The sequence below is a fragment of the Trachinotus anak genome, unplaced genomic scaffold, assembly GCF_046630095.1.
Source record: "Trachinotus anak isolate AG129_WGS33_773 ecotype Australia unplaced genomic scaffold, CSIRO_AGI_Tana_v1 ptg000001l, whole genome shotgun sequence".
Taxonomy (NCBI): domain Eukaryota; kingdom Metazoa; phylum Chordata; class Actinopteri; order Carangiformes; family Carangidae; genus Trachinotus; species Trachinotus anak.
This window is the reverse complement of record NW_027273852.1, coordinates 24,387,246-24,414,538: the sequence shown is the minus strand read 5'-3', so window position 1 is coordinate 24,414,538 and position 27,293 is coordinate 24,387,246. Positions and strand designations below refer to the sequence as shown.

Sequence of the window (27,293 nt, the reverse complement as noted above, 5' to 3'; positions counted from 1 at the left end):
TTTATTGCAAATATTTAATTAATTAATTGTTAATCTGATAATTCATTACTAATTAATTACAGTTGATTATGCTGCCTGTTGTCAGGAGATCTCACACAGGGGCTGATGTTACACAAACATGTTAAATGACCATAAAACACTGTGATGAGGGTCAGACACTGACAGGAGCAAGGAGTATTCAGGTGTCATGTTCAGTGCCACAACACAGAGCTGCTACACATCACAGACCTGCTACACATCACAGAGCTGCTACACAACACAGACCTGCTACACAACACAGAGCTGCTACACATCACAGAGCTGCTACACATCACAGACCTGCAACACAACACAGAGCTGCTACACATCACAGACCTGCTACACAACACAGAGCTGCTACACATCACAGATCTGCTACACAACACAGAGCTGCTACACATCACAGACCTGCAACACATCACAGAGCTGCTACACAACACAGACCTGCTACACAACACAGACCTGCTACACAACACAGACCTGCAACACATCACAGACCTGCAACACATCACAGAGCTGCTACACAACACAGACCTGCTACACAACACAGACCTGCTACACAACACAGACCTGCAACACAACACAGACCTGCAACACATCACAGAGCTGCTACACAACACAGACCTGCAACACAACACAGAGCTGCTACACATCACAGACCTGCAACACATCACAGAGCTGCTACACAACACAGACCTGCTACACAACACAGACCTGCAACACAACACAGACCTGCAACACATCACAGAGCTGCTACACAACACAGACCTGCAACACAACACAGAGCTGCTACACATCACAGACCTGCAACACAACACAGAGCTGCTACACATCACAGACCTGCAACACAACACAGACCTGCAACACAACACAGAGCTGCTACACAACACAGACCTGCAACACAACACAGAGCTGCTACACATCACAGCTGAAGCCTCATAGAGCCATTCATAGATATGATAGAAGTTTGTTCATTCTCAGACTCGGGGTTAAATGGAAGAGTAAAGTCTTACAACAGCATCACTGCAGCATCACTGTGTCAGTGTGGTTGTTGTTTGTTGTGTATAATTTACAGTAACACAAGTAAATAACTCAGCAGCTACTTTGACCTTTAATCTAAATGTCACATCTGTTTATGAAACGAGCACTCAACACTTACCGTAACCTCACTGTGTGTGTGTGTGTGTGTCAGATACAGACGCACTGCTGAGTGTTTATCCTCATTACAATAATCACAGGTTTGTTTGGACGTTACCTGCAGAGCTCTGAGGTGAAGAGTGACCTCAGTGTGTTGGACACAAACTCACTGTTAATATCAAAGAGTCGATACCATGCAAATTATTAATCCAACAAAATATGTGAGGATCAAACTGTGCAGTCTGCAGGTCACTGATGACCAACCTGTGTTTACAGCTCAGATCGTCTGCACACCTCCATGTCACTGTCTGTTGGTCAGAGTCCAGTGACACCAGTTAGACCACTGACACCAGTGAGCTCTGAAGACCTGACATCAGGACTGAACTGACCTGGAGTCAGGACTAAGTCAGAGTCACACTGATTTCTTTTTCACTGTGAACCTGATTTGAATTCTGAGACACCGGTCCCCTGACCGCAGTGGCCTGGGTCTGAGTCCCACCTGTGGCCCTTGATCATCTCTCCCTGATGTTCCTGTCTCAGTCAGAGCTATGACGACAGATTTTTAATCATGTTCAGGTTCAGAGAAAACAGAAAGAAAACAAACTGTAACTGACATTTATCCCTTCGTCATCTCATCCCTCCATCTTATTTGTCAGGGTCACAGGTTCTGTGATCAGTGACACACTGCTACATACACTTGACACACATCAACACACGTCTGACACACAGGTGTGTGTAGTTGTGTGTCCTCAGTGTGGACACGTGGTGCAGACAGAGCTGTGTCTCTGAGGAGCAGCAGCTCATATAATCAGGTTTCACTGAGACCAGCTCCTGTCCCAGCTGACAGACTGACCACAGATCAGGATCAGGTTTGAACAAGTTTTATTCAGAGGTCCTTGTATGCATAGACATATTAACCTAATGTGTGTCTGTCCAGGGTCAGTTGTGTTATGTATTCATCAGTTGTGTTACAGAGCTGTGTTTTTAGGAAGCTTTTGTTCCCCGCAGTCATTGTTCTCCTCATTAATAATCACACTCTTGCTTTGTGTGACCACGCTTGAGTATTGTGTCCTTTGTATTTGCGTGATAGTGTCAGGGTGAAGGTTTGGGATCATCATCATCATCATCATTATCACCCTGCAGCAGCAGGACACAGTTAGTGAGACAGAAGAAGGTGGCTGGTTGATACAGTGGACAGGATCAGCTGTTCATCACAGCTGCCCCCACAGTCCAGGGGTTTGTCCCACATCTGGAGAAGCTCAATAAAATGTAGAGCTACACTAATTAGTCAATTAATTGATTAGCTGACCAACAGAAAATTAACTGATAAATGTTTTAATGATTGATTAAATAACATTTATTGGTGTTAGTGACGGAGCAGCTTAGTGAACTGAACTGAACCTGGTCCAGCCCCCCCGACCTACACACTTCAGACCATGCGGACGTATGTTTGTTACTCAGGTGTGTGTGTGTGTGTGTGTGTGTGTGTGTGTGTGTGTGTGTGTGTAGCTGTGATGTTTCTGAAGGCCTGACCTCCTCTGTCTCTTTCACCTGTGACATGCTGCCAGACCCAGATCACTGAAGGGCTCTTCGACCCCCCCTCCCTCCACCTTCAGCCCTCTGACAGTCCTCGTTAAACCCGCCCTCTCCCTTGCTCTGCCGGCCCCCTCATGTCATCTCTTGCTGCTGGTGCTCTTCGATGTCGTCACATGCACACATCTCTTTATCTATGTGGGTCATCCCTTGTTCGTTCCTCAGGTTCAGCTCTTGACATTGTTTATGAAGCGGTTTGAAAAACTCTGAATATTTCCCGCCACTCGTCCTCTGTCTGGGCGGGACATCCTGCTCGCTCAGAGTCTCCAACTGCAGCTCAGTCATGTCAACTTCTGGACCAGGAGGAAAAATGGCTGATATTAAATAACACCTGTGGTCACTGAGAATATTCCTGTTATGTCCTCCATTACTTCACATCTGTAAGATGATGAGGACTAACGACTGCAGCTGTGCTGCACATCAGAAAACTAAACTGCTGCAGGGATGAAACTGTTCCTCTTGTTCTGCTACTGTCTCCACATCAATAGGTGGCAGCATTTCACCTCCTCACCTGCCGAAGCTATTCCCTGTTCATACCTTCTACAACAAATGTATTATTTACTAACTGCAGCGATGACATGGAGTGTACAGTAGACACCTTATAAATGTGTACAGGCTTGGTGAACTTTCAGTCCTGCCTAGTCTCCAAACACTAACATAAACTCACAGCATCTAGTGTCACAAAGTGGTATGACAAGAGGATGGGCCAGAGCTAGCTGTTTAGCATGCTCTCTGCAGTACAGTAGATGGAGGTCTCAGTCATGACATCATCACTGTGGCTCCGTCACACACTGTTGATAGAGTTAGTTCATTTAGTAGTTTTGAACATTTTAAACTGAAAGTCTGGACAAATCTAAGACACTGCACCTTTAAGTCACAAGTTTGAAGACTTGAGACCTGCTGGACCGACACCAATAAAAGACTGGACTGGACTTAGACCTGAGACACATGACTCTAATGGATTTGACTTTTTTAAATGAAATATTTAGATTCCAGATATTGAGAAGTTACATCTTGTTGTTGAAACATGATTTAATGATTTCTAGTGCAACGCCCACAAACCAGCTATCATGGGGGAGGGGCTAACTACAGGAATACTATAATGTGGGTCCAGGAGGACAGAGGACAGAGCAGGTTCCTCATACAGATGTGCAGGAACAGTAAGAATTAGAGAGACACTCAGTAGAGTTCATCAAACAACCCTACACACTAAACACAGTGATGACAAACTCCTGGCTCTGCCCCTTTCACCAGCTCTTCTATGGCCCCTCCCCCACCCCTCCTCCAAGTCTGGTTCAGATCAGTTCAGGACTTCCTGCTGACAAATGAACAGACACTCCTGATAATAATAACAGATTGCGTGACTTACCCCCCGCTGAGTGTGGGTGGGTGGGCAGGACAGCATCCCTCCATCTTAGTAATACTGCACACCTGTGCACCTGCAGTTTTTGTTTGGAGTCAGGTGTGTGTCCTTCTCTCCAATACTGCCACAAAGTAAAAGAAAACAGAACAAACCAACTTCCTCTCATATGATCTGCAGTGAGGATGAATTGTGTGATGTTTTTAACACCATGTGGTTATTTGGTCTGTGTGTGATTGTGTGTCTGTTGTCGTTCAGGTGGTCTTCAGCAGATTCTGCAGCCCGTGTGACATCAAGGAGCTGTTCTGTACAGCCCTGGGTGTGCCAAGGTAACACACACACACACACACACACTCTCTCTCTCTCTCTCTCTCCTGGTGTATAATCTGTACATAGACATAACACATTACTCAGTGAAGTGTAACAGTAATCTGATTACTTTTTACAGTAAGGGATTACAGTTTGACATCACAGTTACAGCACTAGTGACAGCTGGGGGTCAGGTTGTCGACATCTGACTGGGAGTCTGGTGGAGGGTTGGTTTCAGTTTGGTCTGTGCTTAGTGGGCAGGCTGGTGCAGGATCAGGCTGAGATAGAAGCTGTGTACCTGAACTCCGAGGGGGGGGGGGGGGGGGGGCTTCCTGGAGAGGCTTGTGGCTAAGCTAACTGCCGGATGGTCAGTAAATCAGTCTGCAGGCTAATTCTGTGATAGTCTGTATGACAGAGCCCGTTCTCATTAAGTCATGGTCACCCTACCTGTAGAAACAGGAGCTCAGATGTCCTCACGTTCTGTCAAGTCAGCTAACAACAAGTAAGATCATCTGAAGAACCAACACCACAAACACACAGAGGTCACGTTCACTGACCAGCTGACACCCAGCAGACAGCTACACACCTGTGACACACCCACCTGCCACTCAAAGTGGCCACACCCTCAATTCTCCATAACTTTAATGTAAATGTAAACAGGTGACTTCTAGAAAGTTCAGTTGTCATGAAGGAGGAAACATGTTTATTTCTGCTGTAAAGTTGGACATTTGAACATGGGAGTCTCTGGGGACTGACTCACTGCTGGAGCCAGACTCTAGTGGCCATTAGAGGAACTGCAGCTTTTAGCTCTTCACTGTTGATCCTTCATGTTTCAGACCTGGAGGTTGATGGTTGATTTGTGTGCTGTTAAAGAGACAGTTGAGTTTATCTGAGTGGGGTCAGAGTATGACCTGCAGTAGAACTCCTTCAGACCTTCTACAGTCCGACCTCTATGCTGATTGGTTTCTATTGTTGAGCCTCCTGGCCTCACCACTTCTTCTACCAAGTCTCTGTTCTGTCATGACCTTCACATTCATGAGAAACTCCCTCACAAACAGCATCATTGGGTAACTGTGATTATGTTATTGAAGGAGACATTATACCTCAAGATACCAAGAAGAGGAATTAATCTTGTGGTTTGACTGGGTGGGGATGATGTTCTGCTCTGATGGGGGACTGGAACCTTCTGGTTCTCCTAAACTGTAGGATCCTCATGAGCAGAACCAACAACATGTCCTTGTCTGTGGATTTAGTGAGAGATGTTCATGCAGGACAGAGGTCTTTGATTCTTCTGGATGGGTTCTGATGGGAATGTTATAGAGTCATGTTGATGACGCCTTAACAGTAAAATGTGTTTTTGTCTTCACACAGGAACACTAATCTGTCCCTGCTGGATTCCTCTGGAGCCATGGTGTCCATCGACCCCACCATGCCACACAACACAGAGAGGTACTGGAAAACAAGACGTCTGTACTGATGAACTGACTGAAAGAGCATGTGTTCAGTCCACCAGCTGACTGCTGGACTCGGTCTCTTATTGACCAGTGTCTCCTACTCCAGCTGTACCTGAGTTTACCTGGAGCCTGTAAATGCACAGGTCAAACAGTCTCATCAGAATCAACACTGACCACTGGTGAAGACACGTTCACTTGTTTCCAGGATGTTCTCAGACATGTGGGCTGTTAATTCCTCCAATCCTCCTGGCACTGAGCTCATCTCTGACTTCCTGCTAGAGCACTGATGATCTGTGGGTGACTGTGTTTAGTGTTGTAAGCTGTCACCTGTGTCACCTGTGCTGACTGTCTGAGGCCTCTGACAGAGAACAGAGGAGCAGAGAAGCAGAAGTAGAAACTTTGATTGTATGTGAATGTAGAAGTCCTGCTGGTCCCAGGTAAAGGGTCTTTTACCACAAGGCATGCTAAACATTTACCACACGCTGCTCAGGGCTTAGCTACTGATTCACCTGCTGAGGTAAATCAGTGTTTGTTTTTTCAGTGTTGTATTGTATTGTAGCTCTGCACAGCTGGTTTGGACATCTGAGCCTTTAGAGGAGATGTAGACAAATACATGGGATGAATACATATATATTTACATCATTATCATTTACATCATTGACCAAGCAATACGTTATATAATGTACAGTAAGTGAAACATTCATCAACCTGTCTGACAGAGAAATGTGGTGCAGAGGTGTGTTGTTGATGTAAGAACAGTTTGTTTCTGTAAGCAGAGGCTGAGGAGCCTCCATGGTTCTCCTCTAGAAGACACGACGGTGGTGAGACGGTGGTGAATAACCTGGTTTTCTGGTTTTCTATCACACAGACAGTTATAATCTCTGTGTCTTTACTGAACTCAGTCATCAACCCTCCTCAGAGGAAACAGTCAATGAACCTTAACACCTGTTGAATCTGAAAGCAGCTCTTCAGTCGCTGTTGATCAGACCAAGACTCCAAATTCAGGAGGAGGTCTAGACTGTTCTTCTTATAGAGCTGCTTCAGCTAAGACAGAGTCTCAGGAGGTCTGGTCTCAGTCCACAGCAGCTCTACTGGATCCAGGTCTGGGCTCTGACTGGACCACTCCAGAAGGTGGGTTTACTCTGATGTTCAGGGTCATCAGCAGCTTCTCCTGAGCTTCAGCAGGTGGACAGACACCCTGACATGATCCTTATGAGACATTGATAAAGCATCATGTGAAGCTCTCCAGATCCAGATTCTGATGCTCCCTCCACCTGCTCCACCTGTGGGAGAAGGTTTAATGTTGGTCTGCAAAGACCTGTTTACACCACATAGAGCTGCATGTTCCATTAGTTCAGCCATAGTCTTGTGTGGAGGTCAGTGATGCAGCAGCTCCCTCTGTGGCATCCATGGCAACAGGACTCCATGCTCCATGATGGTTTCAGTCAAGTGTCAGCTGGTTTCAGTGTAGAGTCAGCTGGTTCCGGTCTAGTATCAGCTGGTTTCAGTCTAGTCTCAGCTGGTTTAAGTCTCGAGTCAGCTGGTTCCAGTGTAGTATCAGCTGGTTTCAGTCAAGTGTCCACTGGTTCCAGTCTAGTGTCAGCTGGTTCCAGTCTAGAGTCAGCTGGTTTCAGTCTAGAGACAGCTGGTTTCCATCTAGTATTAGCTGGTTCCAGTCTAGAGTCAGCTGGTTTCAGTCTAGAGACAGCTGGTTTCAGTCTAGTGTCAGCTGGTTTAACTCTCAAGTCAGCTGGTTCCAGTGTAGTATCAGCTGGTTTTATTCTAGAGCAGCTGGTTTCAGTCTAGTATCAGCTGGTTTCAGTCTAGTATCAGCTGGTTCCAGTCTAGACTCAGCTGGTTTCAGTCTACAGACAGCTGGTTTCCATCTAGTATTAGCTGGTTCCAGTCTAGAGTCAGCTGGTTTCAGTCTAGAGACAGCTGGTTTCAGTCTAGTATCAGCTGGTTTCAGTCTAGAGTCAGCTGGTTTCAGTCTTGTATCAGCTGGTTCCAGTCTGGAGTCAGTTGGTTTCAGTCTAGAGTCAGCTGGTTTCAGTCTTGTATCAGCTGGTTTCAGTCTAGAGTCACCTGGTTTCAGTCTAGAGACAGCTGGTTCCAGTCTAGTATCAGCTGGTTCCAGTCTGGAGTCAGTTGGTTTCAGTCTAGAGACAGCTGGTTCCAGTCTAGTATCAGCTGGTTCCAGTCTGGAGTCAGTTGGTTTCAGTCTAGAGACAGCGGGTTTCCATCTAGTATCAGCTGGTTTGAGTCTAGATTTCTGTTAGAGACATTTAGACATTAGACATTAGAGGCTCACACTGATGAGAGAGGACACTTTAATAGGTGTGTGTGTTGTGTGTGTGTGTAGTAAAACATTATCTCAGTGTTGTTAATCTTCCCTGTAAACACAGAGAGCCTGAGCACAGGTTGAAGGAGCACTCAGGCTGTCAGTGTCTGCTCATTGGACGCATTTATTTTAGCGTCACACCTCCTCTGCTCTCAGAACTAACCTGTGTGTGTTTGTGTGCGTCTGTGTGTATATGTGTGTGTGTGTGTGTGTGTGTGTCTCCTGTTGTGTTGAAGGTCACCGTACCGAGTGGTGCCTATGACTGGAGGACAGCTTGCTGGTGAGTTCACTACACACTCAGACAGGACCTTTCACTAACACAGCAGCGTGAAGGTGTATGAGTTTGTTCAGTCGAGGTCAAGGGGAACATTTACCTTGATGATGTGGTGGCATCTGATTGGTTAGAATTTGAGTGAGCATTATTACCATAAGGTCTGTGGCTTAAATTCCCAAATGGAGGAATTGTCCTTGTGCTCTTGAGCAGGGCATTTGAACCTCTGCTGCACCACTGTCAATATGTCTGTCTAAGAGGACTGAAGGATAAACTGACACATATCAAACTACTGACAGTATGAGTCTATTATGAGTCTATTATGTTTCTGTTATGTGGTGGTTCGATTCCCTGCTCTTCTTGTGCACATGTCCAGGTGAAGCTCTGTGCGGCTCTGTGAAGGTTCTGTATAGAAGCTGTGATATAGATGTTAGAACATACCGTCCTGTCCTGGAATGTTACTGTCTGTGCATCATGTGTCCTAGTTGTTAGAGGATGTTTCTCCTTCTTTTTCTTCTTCTTCTTCATGTGCAGTGGTTATATTTTTTCCTAAGTAACCACCCAGACCTCATTGTCCACATGAAAACAGTGTAAATTATAATAATTACTTTTATAATTTGCTGTAATGTGTTGATTAGAAGCTATTGAATAACTGATCAATTGCTTGGTTTACACAAGATTGTCAAATAAAGACAGGTTCAGTGACTCTCAGTGTCTCAGTGTTTATCTGTTTACTGCTCCGCTCCCTCTCTGCTCAGCTGCAGCTGCAGCTGCAGACAGATGTGTTGTTGAATCCTTATTGGCCTGCAGGAGACAGACAACAACAGAAACAAATACAGGTTTAATAACTCAGACCAGTGACCAGTCCAAAGTCTAAGTGTGTCCTTCCAGTTATCAGCTGAGGAACACTGTAATTGTTTTATGAGCAGTGAAGCTATCCCTCTACCTCTGACTGGTAGTAGGTTAAAATTATCACTACACTGTAAACTGAGAGCAGTAAACCACATGAGCTCTGAAGCTGCTATAAATCCAAATAGAAGCTCGTATCAGCTGAGTTTAACCAAAACCTCCATAGGGAGCTGGACTGGTTTTAACTGCATCAGTAACATGGGGCATTTTACTGGTGCATCCTCCAGTCTCCATCAGACCCCTCCAACTTGGAGGTCTCTCTTTTTGGAATCAAATATCAGACTTTACATGTGCATAAACTCTGTGACCATTACAATCCATCCTCAGGACACAACCACGAGTTCAGTGTCAGGGTCACTAACACTGGAACCAGCCTGTGTGAGAAGAAGTCTCACAGTCAGATGCATGAAGCTGTTCTTGTGGTTCAGATCGATGGAGCTAGTCTGCTCTGTTCTCCCTGCAGCAGCTCAGCCCTCTGTCAGCTGCAGAACCAGGTCGGCCTGGTGAACTGTCCATGCTGCAGCACTGACCTGCAGTGAGGACATGTAGGGATCATGTGAGCATGTGCAGGAGAAAGACTTGTTGTGACAGCGGAGTGATGGGATGAGAATGAAAACCATCAGCTGCATCTTATTCTGACTGTGATTAAAACTGCGTTAAACTGCCTCTGAAGTCTGAACGTTGAACATCTGTAATAATTAGACAGATGTTCTGTCAGGTTACATCCATGACACCCAGACCTCATTAAGACGACCAGATCCTTTCCTGTTGGACAATAAATTAAAACTATGTTAACACGAAGCAATGAACTTGTTATACAACGTTCAGAGGCTCATAATGTGGAGCTGAGGCCTTTATCGGAGCAGTCACTGCAGTCAGCTGGTGTTGTGTTAATGTGTGTGACGAATTATGTACACCCTCACCTCCGGTGTCACTCAAACCTCTTGACTGGTTCAGGACCAGCAGGAGGAGTCAGGCAACTGGTCTGAGCCCGATCTGGACACTTGTGTGTTTCCTCATGGCTGCTCTCAATGTAGTGACCCAGAGACTGACACAGCTCAGTGTGTCAGTCTGAACCTGATTAATTAATCACAGAGAGGAATTCTGACCTCGGACCTCTGACCGCTGCATGGAAGATGGAATGTGAGCAACACAATGTACAAACCACGATACCTTTTTTATGAGCCTGCTGAGTTGAACTTTGCCCACAACACAGGAGCTTTCAGCCAATGGCAGAGCTCCGTGTGTGTCCAGCCTCTTCCTGTGTGTGACACGTTAACACATTGAGTTGTCAGCCGCTCACACTCACCACAGACATCTGATGGTGAGACCAGGGGGATGTCTGATTGGCTGACATAACCTCTGTGTGTGTGTGTGTGTGTGTGTGTGTGTGTGTGTGTGCTTGTTTATCAGGACCACTGAGCTGCTGTCGCATTTACAATTAACTTTTTTACCTCAGTGGATCCAGGCTGTTTACCACAGACACCTCTGTGTGTGTGTGTGTGTGTGTGTGTGTGTGTAAATCACCTGTTCTCTCCTCAGATAAAGAGGAACTCTTTCAGAATGTACTGACGCAGGTAGCAGAGCAGTTCTCCAGGTGAGCCCCCTCCGTCTCTCTTTGTTTCTCTCTCTCTCTCAGATCTGTGACAGATATGATGAAGTTGTACATCACAGTCAGATCACATGAGTCATTATTAACTGTTTATTAGTGATTCCACCTGGTGTTAAATTCACACACAGCAGCAGCTGTAAACATCCTTGTGTTGTTGTCTTGGTGACAAAGTGTCAGATGCAAATCCTCATCTCCTCCTCTGACCTCTGACCTCAGGGCCTTCAAGATCAATGAGCTGAAGACTGAGGTCACTAACCGTCTCGCCATGTTGGAGAAGAGAGTCGAGTGTAAGTCAGTTTCCTCCGCCCACCATCACATTGACACGTGTCACGTGACACATCAGAAATGACACACACATCCACCAGAGCAGGTAAAGAGTTATCCCCTCCCTCAGCATCTCTGCACAAACTGTTTCACTCACTGGTAAAACCCAATGAAATATGGCGTCTCAGTAAACCTTTGTCAGTTGAAGATGAACCAGCTCCCTGTTCTGTAGCTGTGGCTCCTCCTCCTGGGGCCCCATCAACTTATAACATAACACATAACTTATAAACAATGACAACAGATACATCAATGCAATCAATGCTGAAGTGTGTTGAACATCTTGTGAACTTCTTTCTCATTAAAAAACATGAGAGAATGACAAGAAATAATTTATCAGTAGATTTAAGAAATAATTCAAATTAAAAGGATGGATGTATTAGTAGTAGTTTTAAAAACATTATGGGGGAGGTTAACGTCATTTTGGATCAATCGTTTTTTCTCTGAACTGTTTGACAGGTTTACAAATCAACTCTTCATGTGGACATGATTTTTTTCCGTCAGAAAGTTTGAGATGATACTGAGATGAGGAGTCTGTAATGATCTGTTGTTAATGCTGTATTGATTGTTTTTTTTGAGAGGAGACATACCTGAACTGATGTGAGAGATAACTGACACAGGTCAAACACATACACACACACTGCACACACAGTCGTGCACAGTGGTGCAGACTACTGAGTCTTAATGTACCTCATCAGAGACTGTGAACGGGTCATTGTTGTAGAACTGGTCCAGTTCCTGTTCAGGTCTACAGCTCAGTGTCTCACTCTCCTCTGTTGATGGCTGAAGCTGTTGGCTGAACCAATCCACGGTGACTTAAAGCCAGCAGGACAACCAGTAAAAGAACAGTCCGGTGGTGTGCCCTGGCTGTTTGGTCTGTCTGTGACATCATGATGACATCACTGATGTATGTCACACCTCCACACTCAGATGTTATTAGCTGTGCATGTGTAAAGGAAACTGACCTGTTGGGTCAGGTGAATCACCAGTGTTGTCAGGACTCATCCTCTGGAGACGATGGATGTTTGAATCTGGACCAGCTGACAGCAGGATCCATGCTGCCTGAGTCACTTCAGCCTCCTTACTTTAAAACCACAGAGAAGGTCTCATCATGGAGGTTCTCACAGTGGAGTCTGGACTGGTGTAGCCACCGTCATGTCTGACCCTGTGCTCCTGTGGTTTATGAGGCTGTGATTAGATAAGTTGAAACGGCACAGGTGATGTGGTCTGCTGACCCACATCTGAACACTGACAACATTTCAGCTGTTCAGAATAAGCTGTCATCTTTGCACTCTGAGGTCTCACTCTGATGACCTTTCCCTCCTCAGCTGACTGTCATCAGTTTCGGGTGATTGTCCTTTCATTACCTGTAAGGAGGAAGTGTGTCGTCCTGAGGCTGCAGACCTGCAGGTCACAACTTTTACCTGATGGCACCTGGTGCAGATGTGTCAGTTCTCCTGAGATAAAAAGCAGCTATAAAACCTGATCAATAAAGGTGTTGTGACCATCAGAGCTTTGTGTTCTCAGTGTTCCTGACAGAGCTGTAATTACCCACAGGAACATTTAATCAGTGATTGTTTCACAATCCTTATATACTTTCTCGTCAGGCTGTCATGGAAGATAAAGGTCAGACATGTGAACGCAGCTGCAGTGTGGAGCTTCTCCACCTATACACACCTGTACACACCTGAACACACACCTGAATACATACCTGAACGCACACCCGAACACACCTGAACACACACTTGTACACACCTGAACACACACCTGAATACATACCTGTACACACACACCTGTACACACCTGAACACACACCTGAACACACCCGAACGCACACCTGTACACACACACCTGTACACATCTGAACACATACCTGTGCACACCTGAACACACACTTGCACACACATGAACACACACCTGTGCACACACCTGTACACACCTGAACACACACCTGTACACACCTGAACACACACCTGTGCACACCTGAACACACATTTGCACACACATGAACACACACCTGTACACACCTGAACACACACCTGTGCACACCTGAACACACACTTGCACACACATGAACACACACCTGTACACACCTGAACACGCACCTGCACATACCTGTACACCCAGTTTTAATGTAATACAAGTTCACAATACTGAAAACAGAATCCAGAGATTCAGATTCAGAGACGATTAAGGTGTGTTTGTCACTGCAGATTAAAGCACAATGGAACTTAGCTCTACTTACTGTAGATACAGTCAGATGAGATAAAAAGCTGTAAACATTGACACTTATTGTGACAGTTACACATGATGATGACACAACATGATGTTTTTAAAAACAAACTCTAAGCATTAAATGTCTGTCTTTTTGAATATTGTATATTATATATTATATTATATTATATTTAAGATTTAGCATCAGAGTGAACAGTGATATGTTCTGAGTCACATTTCTGTAACTCTCACTCTACTGCAGCTCAACACAGTGAATATTATCCTGTTTATGTGAATCAACCTGCTGAAACTCAGGCTAACTCCAGGCAAACTCTACATGTTCAGTGTGAACAGGAGAAATGATCAGAGCAGGTCGAACCTGGTTCAGGTCCACACAGGAACCGGACCGAAACACCCTGAACCTGGTCCTGAAGGTTCTGCAATCTAAGGACAGAGACTCTTATAAATCCACCTTGTTTGCTGAGGAAGCACTTCACCGTCACACCTGGATGTGACATAATACTCTGATGTTGCCATGGTAACTGTAATAGAAGTGCCCCTACACAGTGGCTGATATCAGTCCAGTCCTCTGTCATCATATATGTCATTGACGGTCTGAGTATTGGTCAGAGATGGTCATGACAGTGAAGGGGTCTGTGATACACAGTCGTTCTGCTGATCTGAGTCTTCAGATCAGCTGTTATCTGTGTGTGTGTGTTTGTGATTACTGTAATCAGATATGTGTTTAGCTTCACTACAAACCCAGCTCTGTCTGAATACAGCAACATGTTTATGATCACAGGAACATCATCCTTCACTGTTCCAGACCAGGACCGATCATGTAAAGCCTCACACCTGGTGATGTCACATGACACCACAGGTGTTTCCTGTCTAACATCAGTGTGTGCACCCACACATGTGTGTCTGTGTGTGCTGTGTTGAACAGATTTGTGTATCACACAGCCTCTGACTCTCTGACTATATGTGCTTCTCCTCGTGATGTAGCTGCAGTTTCATAATATTCATAATATAGTGCACTGTGCACCGACCCTTTCAGTCACCATGACAACATGACCTGAGTTCCCTTTGGTCACCGTGGCGATTTCACCAACTCTGCTGTAGGCAGCAAAGTGATGGTAAACAGTCAATCTAACTTGTCAGCTCCTGGGTGTTGATTAATGTCACCTGTCAGCCAATCAGGGCAGATACAGCAGGTTCATGAAACGTGATGTCATCCATAGCAACAGGATCAGCCCTGCCCCCTCTCCTCTCTGTGAACAGCTGTAGGTGGACTCGTGGTCTGGATCATGGTCTGGGTCATGGTCTTGGTCATGGTCTGGAACAGATGTGGCCTGATTCTCCCACTAAGTGTGTGTGTTGTCACATGGTGACACTGACTGACCCATGAAGTTTGACCAACATCTCCAGCTACAATCATCATCATCATCATCATCATCATCATCACCATCACCATCACCATCATTATCATCATCATCATCGTCATCGTCATCATCATCATCATCACAGATGATGATAAACTGTTTTTATAATGTGTCCGAAGCTTAGATACATGTGTAAATCAGACAGAGGGTCATGACTGTATATATGATTTGTTGTCCAGGTTTCCTCTCTGGTTTCCAGCTCAGCCAATCAGAATGCATCATGACCCCACTGTGAAGACCCCCCAGAGTCACAAACACCACCTCAGGATCTCTGTCATTTAATCCTGAACCAGACTGACGAGGACTTCTTTCACTGCCCACTCGCACAGCCACTTGACATAAACATGCCAATTGCCTGGATACCTGGTCGCTACGGCAACAGTGTGGCACCCACACAGATCTCCATCCTCTCAACGCTTTGGTTGCCATGGTCACCTATTCTAATGGGAGCTGGAGTGTTGTTGGGGGCAACCCTTTCTGCTTGAGAGAGGGGTGGATGATGAATGAGAGAACCAGCCGGGAGGACAGGAGGCAGAGAGTGAGACCAGAGACCAGAGACCAAAAACCAAAAACCAAATACCAAAAACCAGAAACCAGAAACCAGAAACCAGAAACAAGAGACAAGAGACAAGAGACAAGAGACCAGAAACCAGAAACCAGAAACCAGAAACCAGAAACCAGACACCAGACAAAAGAGCCCAGAGACTGGAAACCGGAGACCAGTGACCAGTGACCAGTGACCAGTGACCAGAAACCACAGACCAGAAACCAGAGACAAAAGACCAGAGACCAGAGACAAGAGACCACAGGCCAGAGACCAGAAACCAGAGAGAGGACGGTGCTGGTTCTCGATAGATAGTGGAGCTTTTAGAAGAGCCAAATGTTTCCCTCAGCAGCTGGTGGAGACCAAACACAGAGCTAAGAGAGAACACTGGACTCTAATACCACAACAGCAGGATCATCATGATGATGGAGGTGTAGATAAGCAGCTGTTGGTCATATAAAGTTGGTGATGATGTGTCAGTGTTGTCGACTGCTGCCCACCAGAGCCAGAAATAACTGGATAGAACAAGTTGAAATAACCAGATTTCTCTCTAACCTTGATTCACCAAACATCAGCGTTCAGGAGGTTTTTATTATTTTCTTCAAAATTTAAAAAAATGACTTACTCAGAGGAGGGTGTGCAGCAATGGGAGGAGGAGTGTGTTTCCTGTTCTGCATCATGACCAACAAAATGAATGACCACTGGAAGAGCAGAAAAATCTAAACTCAGTAACCACATCAGAGATCTGAGCCACACCTCAGCACACAACAGTCAGCTACATAAATCAAATCACTGAAGGCCCCTTTACTTTGCCTCAGTGACCCCTGAGCACCTGGACGCCTTTACAATCAGGTTAATGGTTTGAAACATATTAACCTAACAGCTCTAATAAGGTTTAATAGATGACTGTGTTTGCCTGCAGTGGAGGGCATGAAGGTGGTGGAGATTGAGAAATGTCGCAATGACATCAAGAAGCTCCGCGAGGAGATGGCATCGAGAAACAACAGGTGAGAGCGATGCTGCAGCTCCGGCTCCTCCCTGAGTGACCCTCACTCACTGTCAGGGGCCCCTGCTCCTCTCATCACTATTGACCTCACATTACTGACGAACATGTACAGTGGTTAGTGCTGTCCACATCACTGCAGTGAAAATAGTTCATTATCTGTGTGAGACACTTTCAGTCAGCCTTTTAGTTTGGATCGTTAATGAATCATTTCCAAAGGTCCACATCTTCTCCAACAGACTGTGACAGTTTCTGTCACTGTAAAGTGTGTATGTGACACAGAGTATTTCATGATTTAATGACGTATTATAACTAAAAGATGCATCACAAATCAAATCGGCAGAATAATGACAACAGTCAGTGTTAGTGGTGGTTCTAGTGTTAGACCTACGTAACGTAAAATCTTCGAAAACGTAGAATCTTTAGTCTCAGTGGTGAGAGAGAAGACAAAATCAATGAAGAGTTATATATTGTATATGTATGTATTATAAATAATGTTATATATTGTTATTTTACTGGAACTGATGCTGTTGTTTATTTGTTTTTGGTCTGAAGCTGTTTTGTTGTTTTTCACAGTAACTTCCTGGAAGACAATAAGAAGCTGACGCCTCGTAGAGATGTGCCCTCCTACCCCAAGGTAAGGCTTTCCTCCACCACACTGTTCACTCCCAGAGCTGTGTTTGCCAGCCAGGTAAGGCTGCTGAAGTCATGTATATCAGGAAATGCTGTGTTTTTACTGTGGCTCCAGGAAGCAGATAACACAAACATTTGTTCTTGAATGTGTGGTTCCTCTGGTCAAACGCAGTAGGGACGTGACACAGTTATAGATGTTGATCAGGGTTAGTCCAGGTGTGTTCCCAGAGAGCAGGTCACATCTCAGGGAACACACCAGTGAAACCATCACAATGCTGCACACAGGGACACACACATTCAGCTGCTTCACATGTGTTACACACGTCATGACTGAACACAACTCTGCACTGTCAGAGAGAAGTTCACAACAGGAAGTAAAATGGGGATCATGTTAGTCTTAATGCATGAAAGTTACAGTAGGTGTGTGTGGAGGTGTGTGTGGAGGTGTATCTGGAGGTGTGTGTGTAGTTGTGTGGAGGTGTGTGTGTACTTGTGTGGAGGTGTGTGGAGGTCTGTGTAGTTGTGTGGAGGTGTGTGGAGGTGTGTATGTAGGTGTGTATAGGTGTGTATAGGTGTGTGTGTGTAGGTGTGTCCCCGAGCCAGGCAGAGGCGGACAGGGTTAACTGAGCTCTGTTGCCTGCAGTACATGCTGTCACAACAGACCATAGATGCCCTGAAAAAACCCGCCTTTGACGTCTGGCTGTGGGAGGCCAACGAGGTAAGACTGATGAGCTTCCTGAACCTGTCTCACCACAACTCCCCCCTCTCCTCTTCCCCTGTACCCCCACCCTGTGTGTCCATTCTGCTTCCTGCTGTGTGTGTGTGTATGTGTGTGTAGTACCACCTGTCTAAGGAGACAGTAGAAGCTCTTAGATTGCCTACATTCGATGCTTGGCAGTGGGAACCCAATGAGGTGAGACTTCAACTGATTAATTTTTCACCAAGGACAGGTTATTAACTATTCATTATTATTATTTTTAATCAACTAATGATGAAGTTTTAAATGATCAATCCGTGAATGTGCTATAAATAATATACAAATTGTTAAGTATTATATCCTAAATCAAAGCTTTTAATGTAGGACAGAAAACACATGACTGGCTCTGAACTAACAGAACAAGGGCTGGAGGTGGAGAATGACCGTCTAATAGCCATCTCTTGTCAAACACTGGTGCACCTGATAACGCACCAGTTTTAAACTGTCCATTGTGTAAAAACCTTTTTACACAATGGACAGTTTAAAAGGCTCTAAAATGAAGCAGCAGAACCAGCTATAACCATCTTGTCAAAACCTGGTGCCTATATTACCCAAAATGCAATTTGACTGCTGACAGATCAAAACATTCAGGTGTGTTAGTAGCATATGGCCTATGTTTTACTTTTAAATATTTGCTGTAGTTCATAGGGTGAATTATACAATGACAATCAGGGGGTTAACTTTTTCTCCAAGGAGAAAGTGAACTGAAGTGTTACAGTCCTCACATTGTTTAACTAAAGCTGTAAAATAAAGGCAGTGGAGCAGAAAGTACAATGTTTCCCTCTAGATGTAGTGGAGTGGAAGTATCATCGCTAAACTTTAACTTAAGGCAAGCGTTAGAAACTAGCTAACATTAGTTAGCTAAACTGTAACTTAAGGCTAAAGTTAGAAACTAATATAAGTTAGCTAAACTGTAGCTTAGGGCTAAAGTTAGAAATTAGCTAACATTAGTTAGCTAAACTGTAACTTAAAGCTAACATTAGCTCGCTAAACTTTAACTTAAGGCAAAAGTTAAAAACTAGCTAACATTAGTTAGCTAAACGGTGAATTAGATACTTGACACAAGCTAGCTACAGCTATTTACATTTACCTACAGAGTCTGAGCGACGTGCAGGGGCAGAGAGTTGAGGATGGAGCCACTGATGGAGTGAGGTAGGCAGAGACATTCAGCTACATCAAGGTTAAGAAATGGTACAGTCCACTTTAGGGGTCTCAGAAATGGTATTACAAGATTTCTCTAGTTGTGAATATGGAAAATACAGTCACTGGCCACTTTATTAGGTACACCTTGCTAGCCCCGGGTTGGACCCCTTTTTGCCTTTAAAACTGCCTTAATTCTTCGTGGCATAGATTCAACAAGGTGCTGGAAACATTCCTCAGAGATTTGGTCCATATTGACATGATACCATCACGCAGTTGCTGCAGATTTGTTGGCTGCACATCGATGATGTGAATCTCCTGTCCCACCACATCCCAAAGGGGTTCTATTGGACTGAGATCTGGTGGCTGTAGAGGCCATTTGAGTACAGCGAACTCATTGTCATATTCAAGAAACCAGTTTGAGATGATCTGAGCTTTGTGACATGGTGCGTTATCCTGCTGGAAGCAGCATCAGAAGATGGTTCACTGTGGTCATAAAGGGATGGACATGGTCAGCAACAATACTCAGGTAGGCTGTGGCGTTTAAACGATGCTCAGTTGGTACTAAGGGGCCCAAAGTGTGCCAAGAAAATATCCCCCACACCATTACACCACCACCAGCAGCCTGAACCGTTGATACAAGGCAGGATGGATCCATGCTTCCATGTTGTTGACGCCAAATTCTGACCCAACCATCTGAATGTCGCAGCAGAAATGAAGACTCACCCATGTGAACTGTAGCCTCAGTTTCCTGTTCTTAGCTGACAGGAGTGGCACCCGGTGAGGTCTTCTGCTGCTGTAGCTCATCTGCTTCAAGGTTCGACATGTTGTGCGTTCAGAGATGCTCCTCTGCAGACCTTGGTTGTAAGCAGTGGTTATTTGAGTTACTGTTGCCTTCCTATCAGCATGAAGCAGTTTAGTCATTCTCCTCTAACCTCTGGCATCAACAAGGTATTTTCTCCCAGAGAACTGCCGCTCACTGGATATTTTCTTTTTCAGACCATTCTCTGTAAACCCTGGAGATGGTTGTGCGGGAAAATCCCAGTAGATCAGCGGTTTCTGAAATACTGAAACCCGCCCGTCTGGCACCAACAACCATTCCACGTTCAAAGTCACTTAAATCACCTTTCCTCCTTATTCTGATGCCTGGTTTGAACTTCAGCAGGTCGTCTTGACCATTTCTACATGCCTAAATGCATTGAGTTGCTGCCATGTGATTGGCTAATTATATATTTGCGTTAACGAGCAGTTGAACAGGTGTACCTGATAAAGTGGCTGGTGAGTGTATATTGTAAATTGTATTGTATATTGTAGATTGTATTGAGTGTATATTGTAATGTCTACAATTACAGACAAGAAGGATATGTTTCAAACCCCCCTGACTGTTGTTTACACCTCTTTTTTTGGGAGGGGGTATCCCCCTGCTTTAATCTTTCATCTAAATTATAAATGATTTGTTCTTTTAAATTAAATAATTTATTAGTAATTGAAATCTATCAACTCTCATATTGTCCAAATAAAATGACATATGTACTGTCATTAAACCTTGACTCTGCTCTGACTAGAAGCAGACAGAGACCACCATTTGAGGCAGTCTTGACCAACAACTTTCACACCAGCATAGATGAAATGAAGCAGTGTTAACTGGAACCACTCCAAACAGGGGAGGGCTGACAGCACCTCAAGGTCAACCAGGTGCTGAATCAGTACAAATCCAATCTAAAGATAAGATGTGATATACAGTCAGTGTAAAACAGAGGGGTGGTGAGACCCAGTCCCTAAGAGATCTCCATCAAGCCTCATGTACTTCCTCTGGGCATGAAGGAGAGTGTTCATTGTCCTTAATGAAAGTGGGCCAGAACAATCAGCAGGTGATGATAAGAGTGATGATAAGAGATCCAGTGTGTCTGCTGTGAAAGGTCATCACCCTGGACCTGACAACCTCCACACAACAAAGTCTGTTTCCAGGTGTTGAGGAGAACTGCTCCAGAAGTGTGACCTGGTAACTGTCCTCAAGTGATGTCACCTGAGTCAGTGTTGGTCAGGTCTAAGGTAGAAAGAAGTGATCTGAACAGACCTCTGTAGCCTGCTCCTCTTCCTGACTGAGGCTGACTGCTCCTAGCATAAAACACCCACATCTCCAACCCAGCTGTTGGTCGTCTAGTTGCATTTTGGGCAAACACAAGAATGTTTTGAATAAACTGTCTGCAGTGTTGTAGATAAGCTGTGCTCAACTGGTACAAACAGTACATTATGGAGAAAATAGATTGTATGTAATATTTTAAAAACTGATTAAGATGAGCTGAACTGAGTAACTTTTCTGAGTTTGGTGAGCTCAGGTGAGCTTGGTTCGTAGCAGTGGATCAGGTAAAGTGGACATGTGGACTGAGCTGCCATTATACCAAGTCAATCAAATTCTCTTATCAAACCTAATCCTGGTGTAGAAATCAGCTGAAAAGAGGAGTTGGCTCATATTCATATGAGTAATACTTAATTTAATTTCCCTAGATAATTACAACAAAACACATTGAATACAATAATACAATCAAAACATACGACATACAAAAAATATAAAAATAAAATAAAGATAATTCTATATTTAAATTAACACTTCCAGTACTGGATATTTTATTTTGATATTATAACCATTTTTATTTAAGAAAAAAAGTTTTTATCCTGTGCAAGTCCATTGTTCATGGGGAACAACATCATAGTCTTAAAGTTTTGTATGTGGTTTCTTGAGATGGACAGTAACAGGATCAAAACCAGCTGTCACTTGTGTCCATCTCTGTGACACATGATGAGAAAGTTCCCTCCAAACTCAGAGGAAGACAATCTGTACAAAATGAAAACTGCTCGTACCATCAGTGAAGGAGTACAACTAAAGACAGACTGGTCTCTCTCTGTACACACATCACAGTGCAGTCTTTGCTCCTCCAGATGCTGAGCTGTCTGGAACACATGTACCATGACCTGGGCCTGGTCAAAGACTTCAACATCAATCCCATAACCCTCAAGAGATGGCTGGTGAGACCTGGAACCAGAACAGTACCACCTGAAAACCACTGTTGGTGTTAAGGATTAATAACCTCCTGTCTCTGTTTTGTGTATGTGTGTGTGTGTGTGTGTGTGTGTGTGTGTGTGTGTGTGTGTGTGTGTGTGTCTGTCTGTCTGTCTGTCTGTCTGTCTGTGTGTGTGTGTGTGTGTGTGTGTGTGTGTGTGTGTGTGTGTGTGTGTGTGTGTGTGTAGTTGTGTATTCATGACAACTACAGGAACAACCCCTTCCACAACTTTCGCCACTGTTTCTGTGTCACCCAGATGATGTACAGCATGATCTGCCTCTGCAGCCTCCAGGTAACCTGCCTCTGAGAGACGACATGCTGTGAGACATGACAGTAAAGGTTCAGGTGTCACATAGTAGAAATTACCACGAGGGTCTCACACCCTGCAGATGCGATGTTTGACTGTCAGAAACAGTCAGCATGTTGACCTGAGCTTCACTCGTCACGAGAAGAACAACTGTGATCATGTTGAGAAAATGATTTAAGTGACATCATCTGAGTTAAATTTAAAACAGGGATCATGCATCACAAACTCAGGGCATGGTGGGGGTCTTTGTCCTGTTGGAAGGTGGACCTTCAGCCTGTCTGAGGTCCTGACCAGGTCCCCTGGACCAGGTTTTCCCTCAGTCCTGACCAGTCTCCCTGTCTCCCCACAGCCTGATGCTGCCTCCACCAGGCTTCACTGTTGGGATGGTGTTGTTCAGGTTCCCTCCAGACCTGACTCTGAGGACTGAGACCAAACAGTTCAGTCCTGGTCTCATCAGAGCAGAGAATCTGGTTTCTCTCAGTCTCAGAGTTCTTTAGCTGCTTTTTCACAAACTGTAAAGACTATGAAAATCACAGCAGTCCATCCATATCCTAGGTTTAGACCTGGTCTTGTTAAAACCTATTTCGTTCTCCACTACTTTTTCTGCTTACTGGCGTGAGTTTAGTTGGAAGAATCTTGTATGTTTTTACATTACTCCTAAGATGAAAACATATCAAGTGTTGCAGAGCCATGCTTGTTGGAGGAGCTGTGGATGTGGAGAGGCTGACCTCTACCACAGTTTTTGGGCCAGTTCAAAAATTCTATAATTCTATAATAATAACGTAATTTTTCTATTGCTTTAATTTTTTGAATTCAACAATATAATTCTGCTCTTTTCAACACTTAATAATAAAAGCCCTGTTCAGAAATAAAGGTTTCTGTCCACTGAGACGCCAGAGGGCTTTTAATTTGAAACAGTTACAGGACATGTTTGTATTAACAGGTAATGCAGTAACTTGAACAGCATAAGCAGAAGTGACTGAACCAAATCAGTTTGAAAGAGCAACAGCCAATAGGAAAAGTCCAACAGTGGGCCAGCTGACCAATGGTGCAACTCAATCACTCAAAGCTGTAGCTCTGGCCTGAGGCTGGTCCAAACATAAAAGAGGAGGAGGAGCTTTTTCCCTCTCATCTCTCCTCCCTCTGTTGTCAAGGACGACTCATCCCTGGAGGATTAATTATCACAGACCTAATGACTCATTATGAGGCATCTGCATCACTGATGTGTCTCACACACACACACACACACACATACACAGACACACATACACACACACACACACACACACACACACACACACACACACTATGACACACTAGGATCACATACACATTCATGTACATGTTGACATGATCTTTTAATAAAATACTTAATTTTGTGTGTGTGTGTCTGTATGGTCATTTTTTAGGAGAAGTTCACACAGGTGGACATTTTGATTCTCATGACAGCTGCTGTGTGTCATGATCTCGATCACCCCGGATACAACAACACGTAAGACAAGCACACACACATGCACATTCAATCCATTTTCCATCTACTTCTCATCATTCCTTCTTTCTGACTTCCTTTTCTCCTCCTTCTCTTTCTCCTCCATTCCTCTTTTTTCTGTTTTTACACTATCTCCCTCTATTCTTCCTTTCCTTCCCTCTGTCTTTCTTTTCCTTCCTTGTCTCCTGTCTTCCCCATCATTCCGTTTGTTCTCTTTCTTCTCCTCTCTTGTGTTGTCATCTTTCCATTCCCTCTGCCTTGTTTCTCTGTTCCCTTCCTTACATCCTCCTTTCTTTTTGTCCTTGTCCCTTGCTTTGTATCCTTCCTGATTTCTTCCTGTGTCTCTCGTTCTTCTTGTTCTCCCTCTCTCTCTCTCTCTGTCTCTCCTCCAGGTACCAGATCAATGCCAGAACAGAGCTGGCAGTTCGCTACAACGACATTTCTCCTCTGGAGAACCACCACTGTGCTGTGGCTTTCCAGATCTTCTCTCAGCCCGACTGCAACATCTTCTCCAACTTTGACCCAGAGGCCTTCAAACAGATACGACAGGTAGAGCTGTGTGTGTCTGTGTCTGTCTGTGTGTGTAGAGCTGTATTATCAGTGTCAACTAGATTATGTAGTTTCAAAAAACTGTGGTGGGATAGCTGTCTTCTGGAAAAGCTGAAGTTGGACTGCGTCTCTGACTTTTAAAAGAAATATAATTGACATTATGTATCTCACGATCACCATCTTTTATCTTGGTTTACATTATGAAAATCTTTTGAAATGGAGTCTAATTACAGAGAAATAGCTTTGTGTGTGTGTGTGTGTGTGTGTGTGTGTGTGTGTGTGTGTGTGTGTGTGTGTGTGTGCGCGCGTGTGTGTGTGCGTGTGTGTGTTAGGGAACCATCACACTGATCCTGGCCACAGACATGGCACGGCATGGTGAGATCCTTGACTCCTTCAAGCAGAAAGTCGACAACTTTGACTACACAGATGAGGAGCACGTCACCTGTGTAAGACACACTTAATTTTCTCACACACGTCAGAGGTCAGAGGTGACACCTGCAGGTGTGTTCAGGTGGTCGTATGTCATCCTGCGTCATCAGCTTGCATACAGAAATCAAACCTATGAGTTTAATGATCTTCAGAGTGATGGCGAGCTGCAGAAGAAATAACAGGTAATGGTTGTTAACAGCACAGACTGTAGGAGAACATACAGCCGTCAGTTTGTCACAATAAGGTATAATATAACAAATATAATATATTTACCAAATGAACCAAACTACAGGTGATGAAGTTGGGTATCTAACAGAGTAAGAGCAGGAGCTTTTATGTGAGTAACGGGTTACTACATGTGCACAGATGAGTCACCCCTTCACCCAGTCACTCATCTCATCTCATGACACCGTGAACTTTGACCTGTGCTCTGCAGTGCTGCATATCCACATGGTAACTCTGTGTTTATGGTGACCTTTGACCTTTTCCCTCTCAATCTGTGTAGCTGAAGATGGTGCTCATCAAGTGCTGTGACATCTCCAACGAGGTGCGGCCCATGGAGGTGGCTGAGCCGTGGGTCGACTGCCTGCTGGAGGAGTACTTCATGCAGGTGGGTCCACCACAATGGACAGGTAGTCTTTGTCTCTGGTTATGGTTTAAGGCTCAGAAATGGGGGGGGGGTTTGCAGGCTCAGATTGGCATTTGATAGAGGAGGAGACTCTGGTCTGAAGCAGGACCTGTTCCTGTCACTGTTCAGTGATGTGCTGCTCTCTCTCAGAGCGACAGGGAGAAGGCTGAGGGGCTTCCTGTGGCTCCGTTCATGGACAGAGAGAAGGTCACCAAGCCCACGGCTCAGATCGGCTTCATCAAGTTTGTCCTCATCCCCATGTTTGAGACAGTGATGAAGGTGAGTATGAGGGACATTGATGATGTAGGGGGTGGGCTCTGGAGGGTCTCTTCAGTCTGGATGAACTCTCCTGGATACTATCATATGATGTGATCAATGATAGCGGCTGTCTGTGCTGCTGAGGATCACACTGAACACAGTCTGTATGTTAAAATACAGATGTACGGGACAGGAAATGGTTCCTACTTGATGATGAGTGTGAGAACGAAGCTGTTGAGAACCTTGAACATATCAAGACAGAGAACAGGAAGTGGAGTATGAGGTCAGAGGAGGGAGCAGAGAATGATGATTATCAATTTTAGAATGAGCATATGTGAGAGTTTAGTTTTATTCTGATGTCTCCAGTTTAAAGATGAGAACTGTTTTGACATTCAGTGTCTCTGAATTGGAAACTCTGGTGTTTACTGATCAAAGTTCAGACTTCAGTATGAACAGAAACCTAGTTTCTGGTTAACAGGTTTTCCTCCTACAGGGGGAGGGGCTTTCCTACAGGGGGGAGGGGCTTTCCAACAGGGGAGGAACTTTCCTACAGGAGGAGGCGCTCTCTAGAGGGGGAGGGGCTTTCATGCAGCGAGAGGAGCTTTCCCACAGGGGAGGGGCTTTCCTACAGGGGAAAAGAGTGAGGGGTTTTCTATTGTGGAGGGCTATGGGGAGAGGGGCTTTTCTATAGGGCTAGGGGTTTTATATGGGGGGAGGAGCTTTTCTAAGTTATGATGCACTTGGGAAATGATCTCACTGATGAAGCGTCTGTTTCTGCCGAGTCTGAAAGGAACTGATGTGTTTCTAAAGTCACATGATTTGTGAGGGAGGAGCTTATGAATCAAGCATGTGTCTGAAAGTTATTTCATGTTTTTACCGTCCACCACTTTATTCAGTGTCTGTATTGTGTCTGCAAATGGAACGAAGGAGTTTTCTACCACATTCTGACAATCCCGTTCTGACAAGTGACTATAGTGATGACACTGACACTTAGAGGTGTGTGTGTGTGTGTACCAGCTGTTCCCACAGATTGAGGAGGCGATGGTGCAGCCTCTCAGAGAGTCCAGAGACAGATATGAAGAACTCAAACAGATAGATGACGCCATGAATGAGGTCAGAGGATTTCTATAAGTGTGTGTTTGTGTGTGACTCTTAGTGTGTGTGTGTGTGTGTGATTGTTAGTGTGTGTAGATATAATATTTGTCCTTGGATGCTGATGGTGACTGATGACGAGTGACATTCTCTTCAGGTGCAGAAGAAGAAAAGTGAGAACTTGACAATGGGAGGGAAGAAGAAGTAAAGGTTTGAACAGGTAAGAGAGACCAGGACCATCATACAGACCAGGACTTCTCCTAGATGAGTCAGTACAGATCTAGCAGCAGCTCTAACAGTGTATAAAATATCTACAGCAGTTGATGATATGAATGTAAGCCCCGGGCCCTGATGGTCTGCCAGAGGACATTTATAACGTTGAATCACTTTCCCCTGTCTCAGATACACTCCTACCTGCTTT

General features: G+C 44.7%; 1 protein-coding gene and 1 long non-coding RNA gene across 8 annotated transcripts in view; one reads left to right on the top strand and one right to left on the bottom strand.

Annotated features, from left to right (window-relative positions):
- pde9aa (phosphodiesterase 9aa) overlaps positions 1–27,293 on the top strand; it is a 31,144-nt gene that overhangs the window by 784 nt on the left and 3,067 nt on the right. For 3 of the 5 annotated variants that reach the window (XM_071485212.1, XM_071485204.1, XM_071485221.1), the window contains exons 2-18: positions 4,367–4,437; positions 5,789–5,866; positions 8,449–8,492; positions 10,935–10,989; positions 11,221–11,291; positions 16,448–16,532; positions 17,105–17,165; positions 18,000–18,074; positions 21,999–22,085; positions 22,308–22,412; positions 23,837–23,919; positions 24,309–24,465; positions 24,798–24,911; positions 25,400–25,504; positions 25,673–25,801; positions 26,798–26,893; positions 27,030–27,092. In XM_071485212.1, the coding sequence (XP_071341313.1) occupies positions 4,367–4,437; positions 5,789–5,866; positions 8,449–8,492; positions 10,935–10,989; positions 11,221–11,291; positions 16,448–16,532; positions 17,105–17,165; positions 18,000–18,074; positions 21,999–22,085; positions 22,308–22,412; positions 23,837–23,919; positions 24,309–24,465; positions 24,798–24,911; positions 25,400–25,504; positions 25,673–25,801; positions 26,798–26,893; positions 27,030–27,080 (1,467 nt within the window). In that variant the 3' untranslated portion in view covers positions 27,081–27,092. Of the gene's footprint in view, positions 1–4,244; positions 4,288–4,366; positions 4,438–5,788; positions 5,867–8,448; positions 8,493–10,934; positions 10,990–11,220; positions 11,292–16,447; positions 16,533–17,104; positions 17,166–17,804; positions 17,880–17,999; positions 18,075–21,998; positions 22,086–22,307; positions 22,413–23,836; positions 23,920–24,308; positions 24,466–24,797; positions 24,912–25,399; positions 25,505–25,672; positions 25,802–26,797; positions 26,894–27,029; positions 27,093–27,293 lie in introns of those variants that run through there. The other 2 variants (XM_071485234.1, XM_071485229.1) reach the window with 2 other exon arrangements.
- LOC139625399 (uncharacterized) lies at positions 8,185–16,217 on the bottom strand. 3 transcript variants are annotated; one of them, XR_011691883.1, is made up of 4 exons: positions 16,151–16,217; positions 12,016–12,498; positions 10,920–11,033; positions 8,185–9,287 (listed from the first exon to the last, which is right to left on the bottom strand). It is a non-coding gene; the product is annotated as an uncharacterized lncRNA (long non-coding RNA). The 3 variants fall into 3 exon arrangements; XR_011691882.1 differs by lacking the exon at positions 16,151–16,217 and having other exon boundaries at positions 12,016–12,205; positions 12,291–12,926; XR_011691881.1 differs by lacking the exon at positions 16,151–16,217 and having other exon boundaries at positions 12,016–12,926.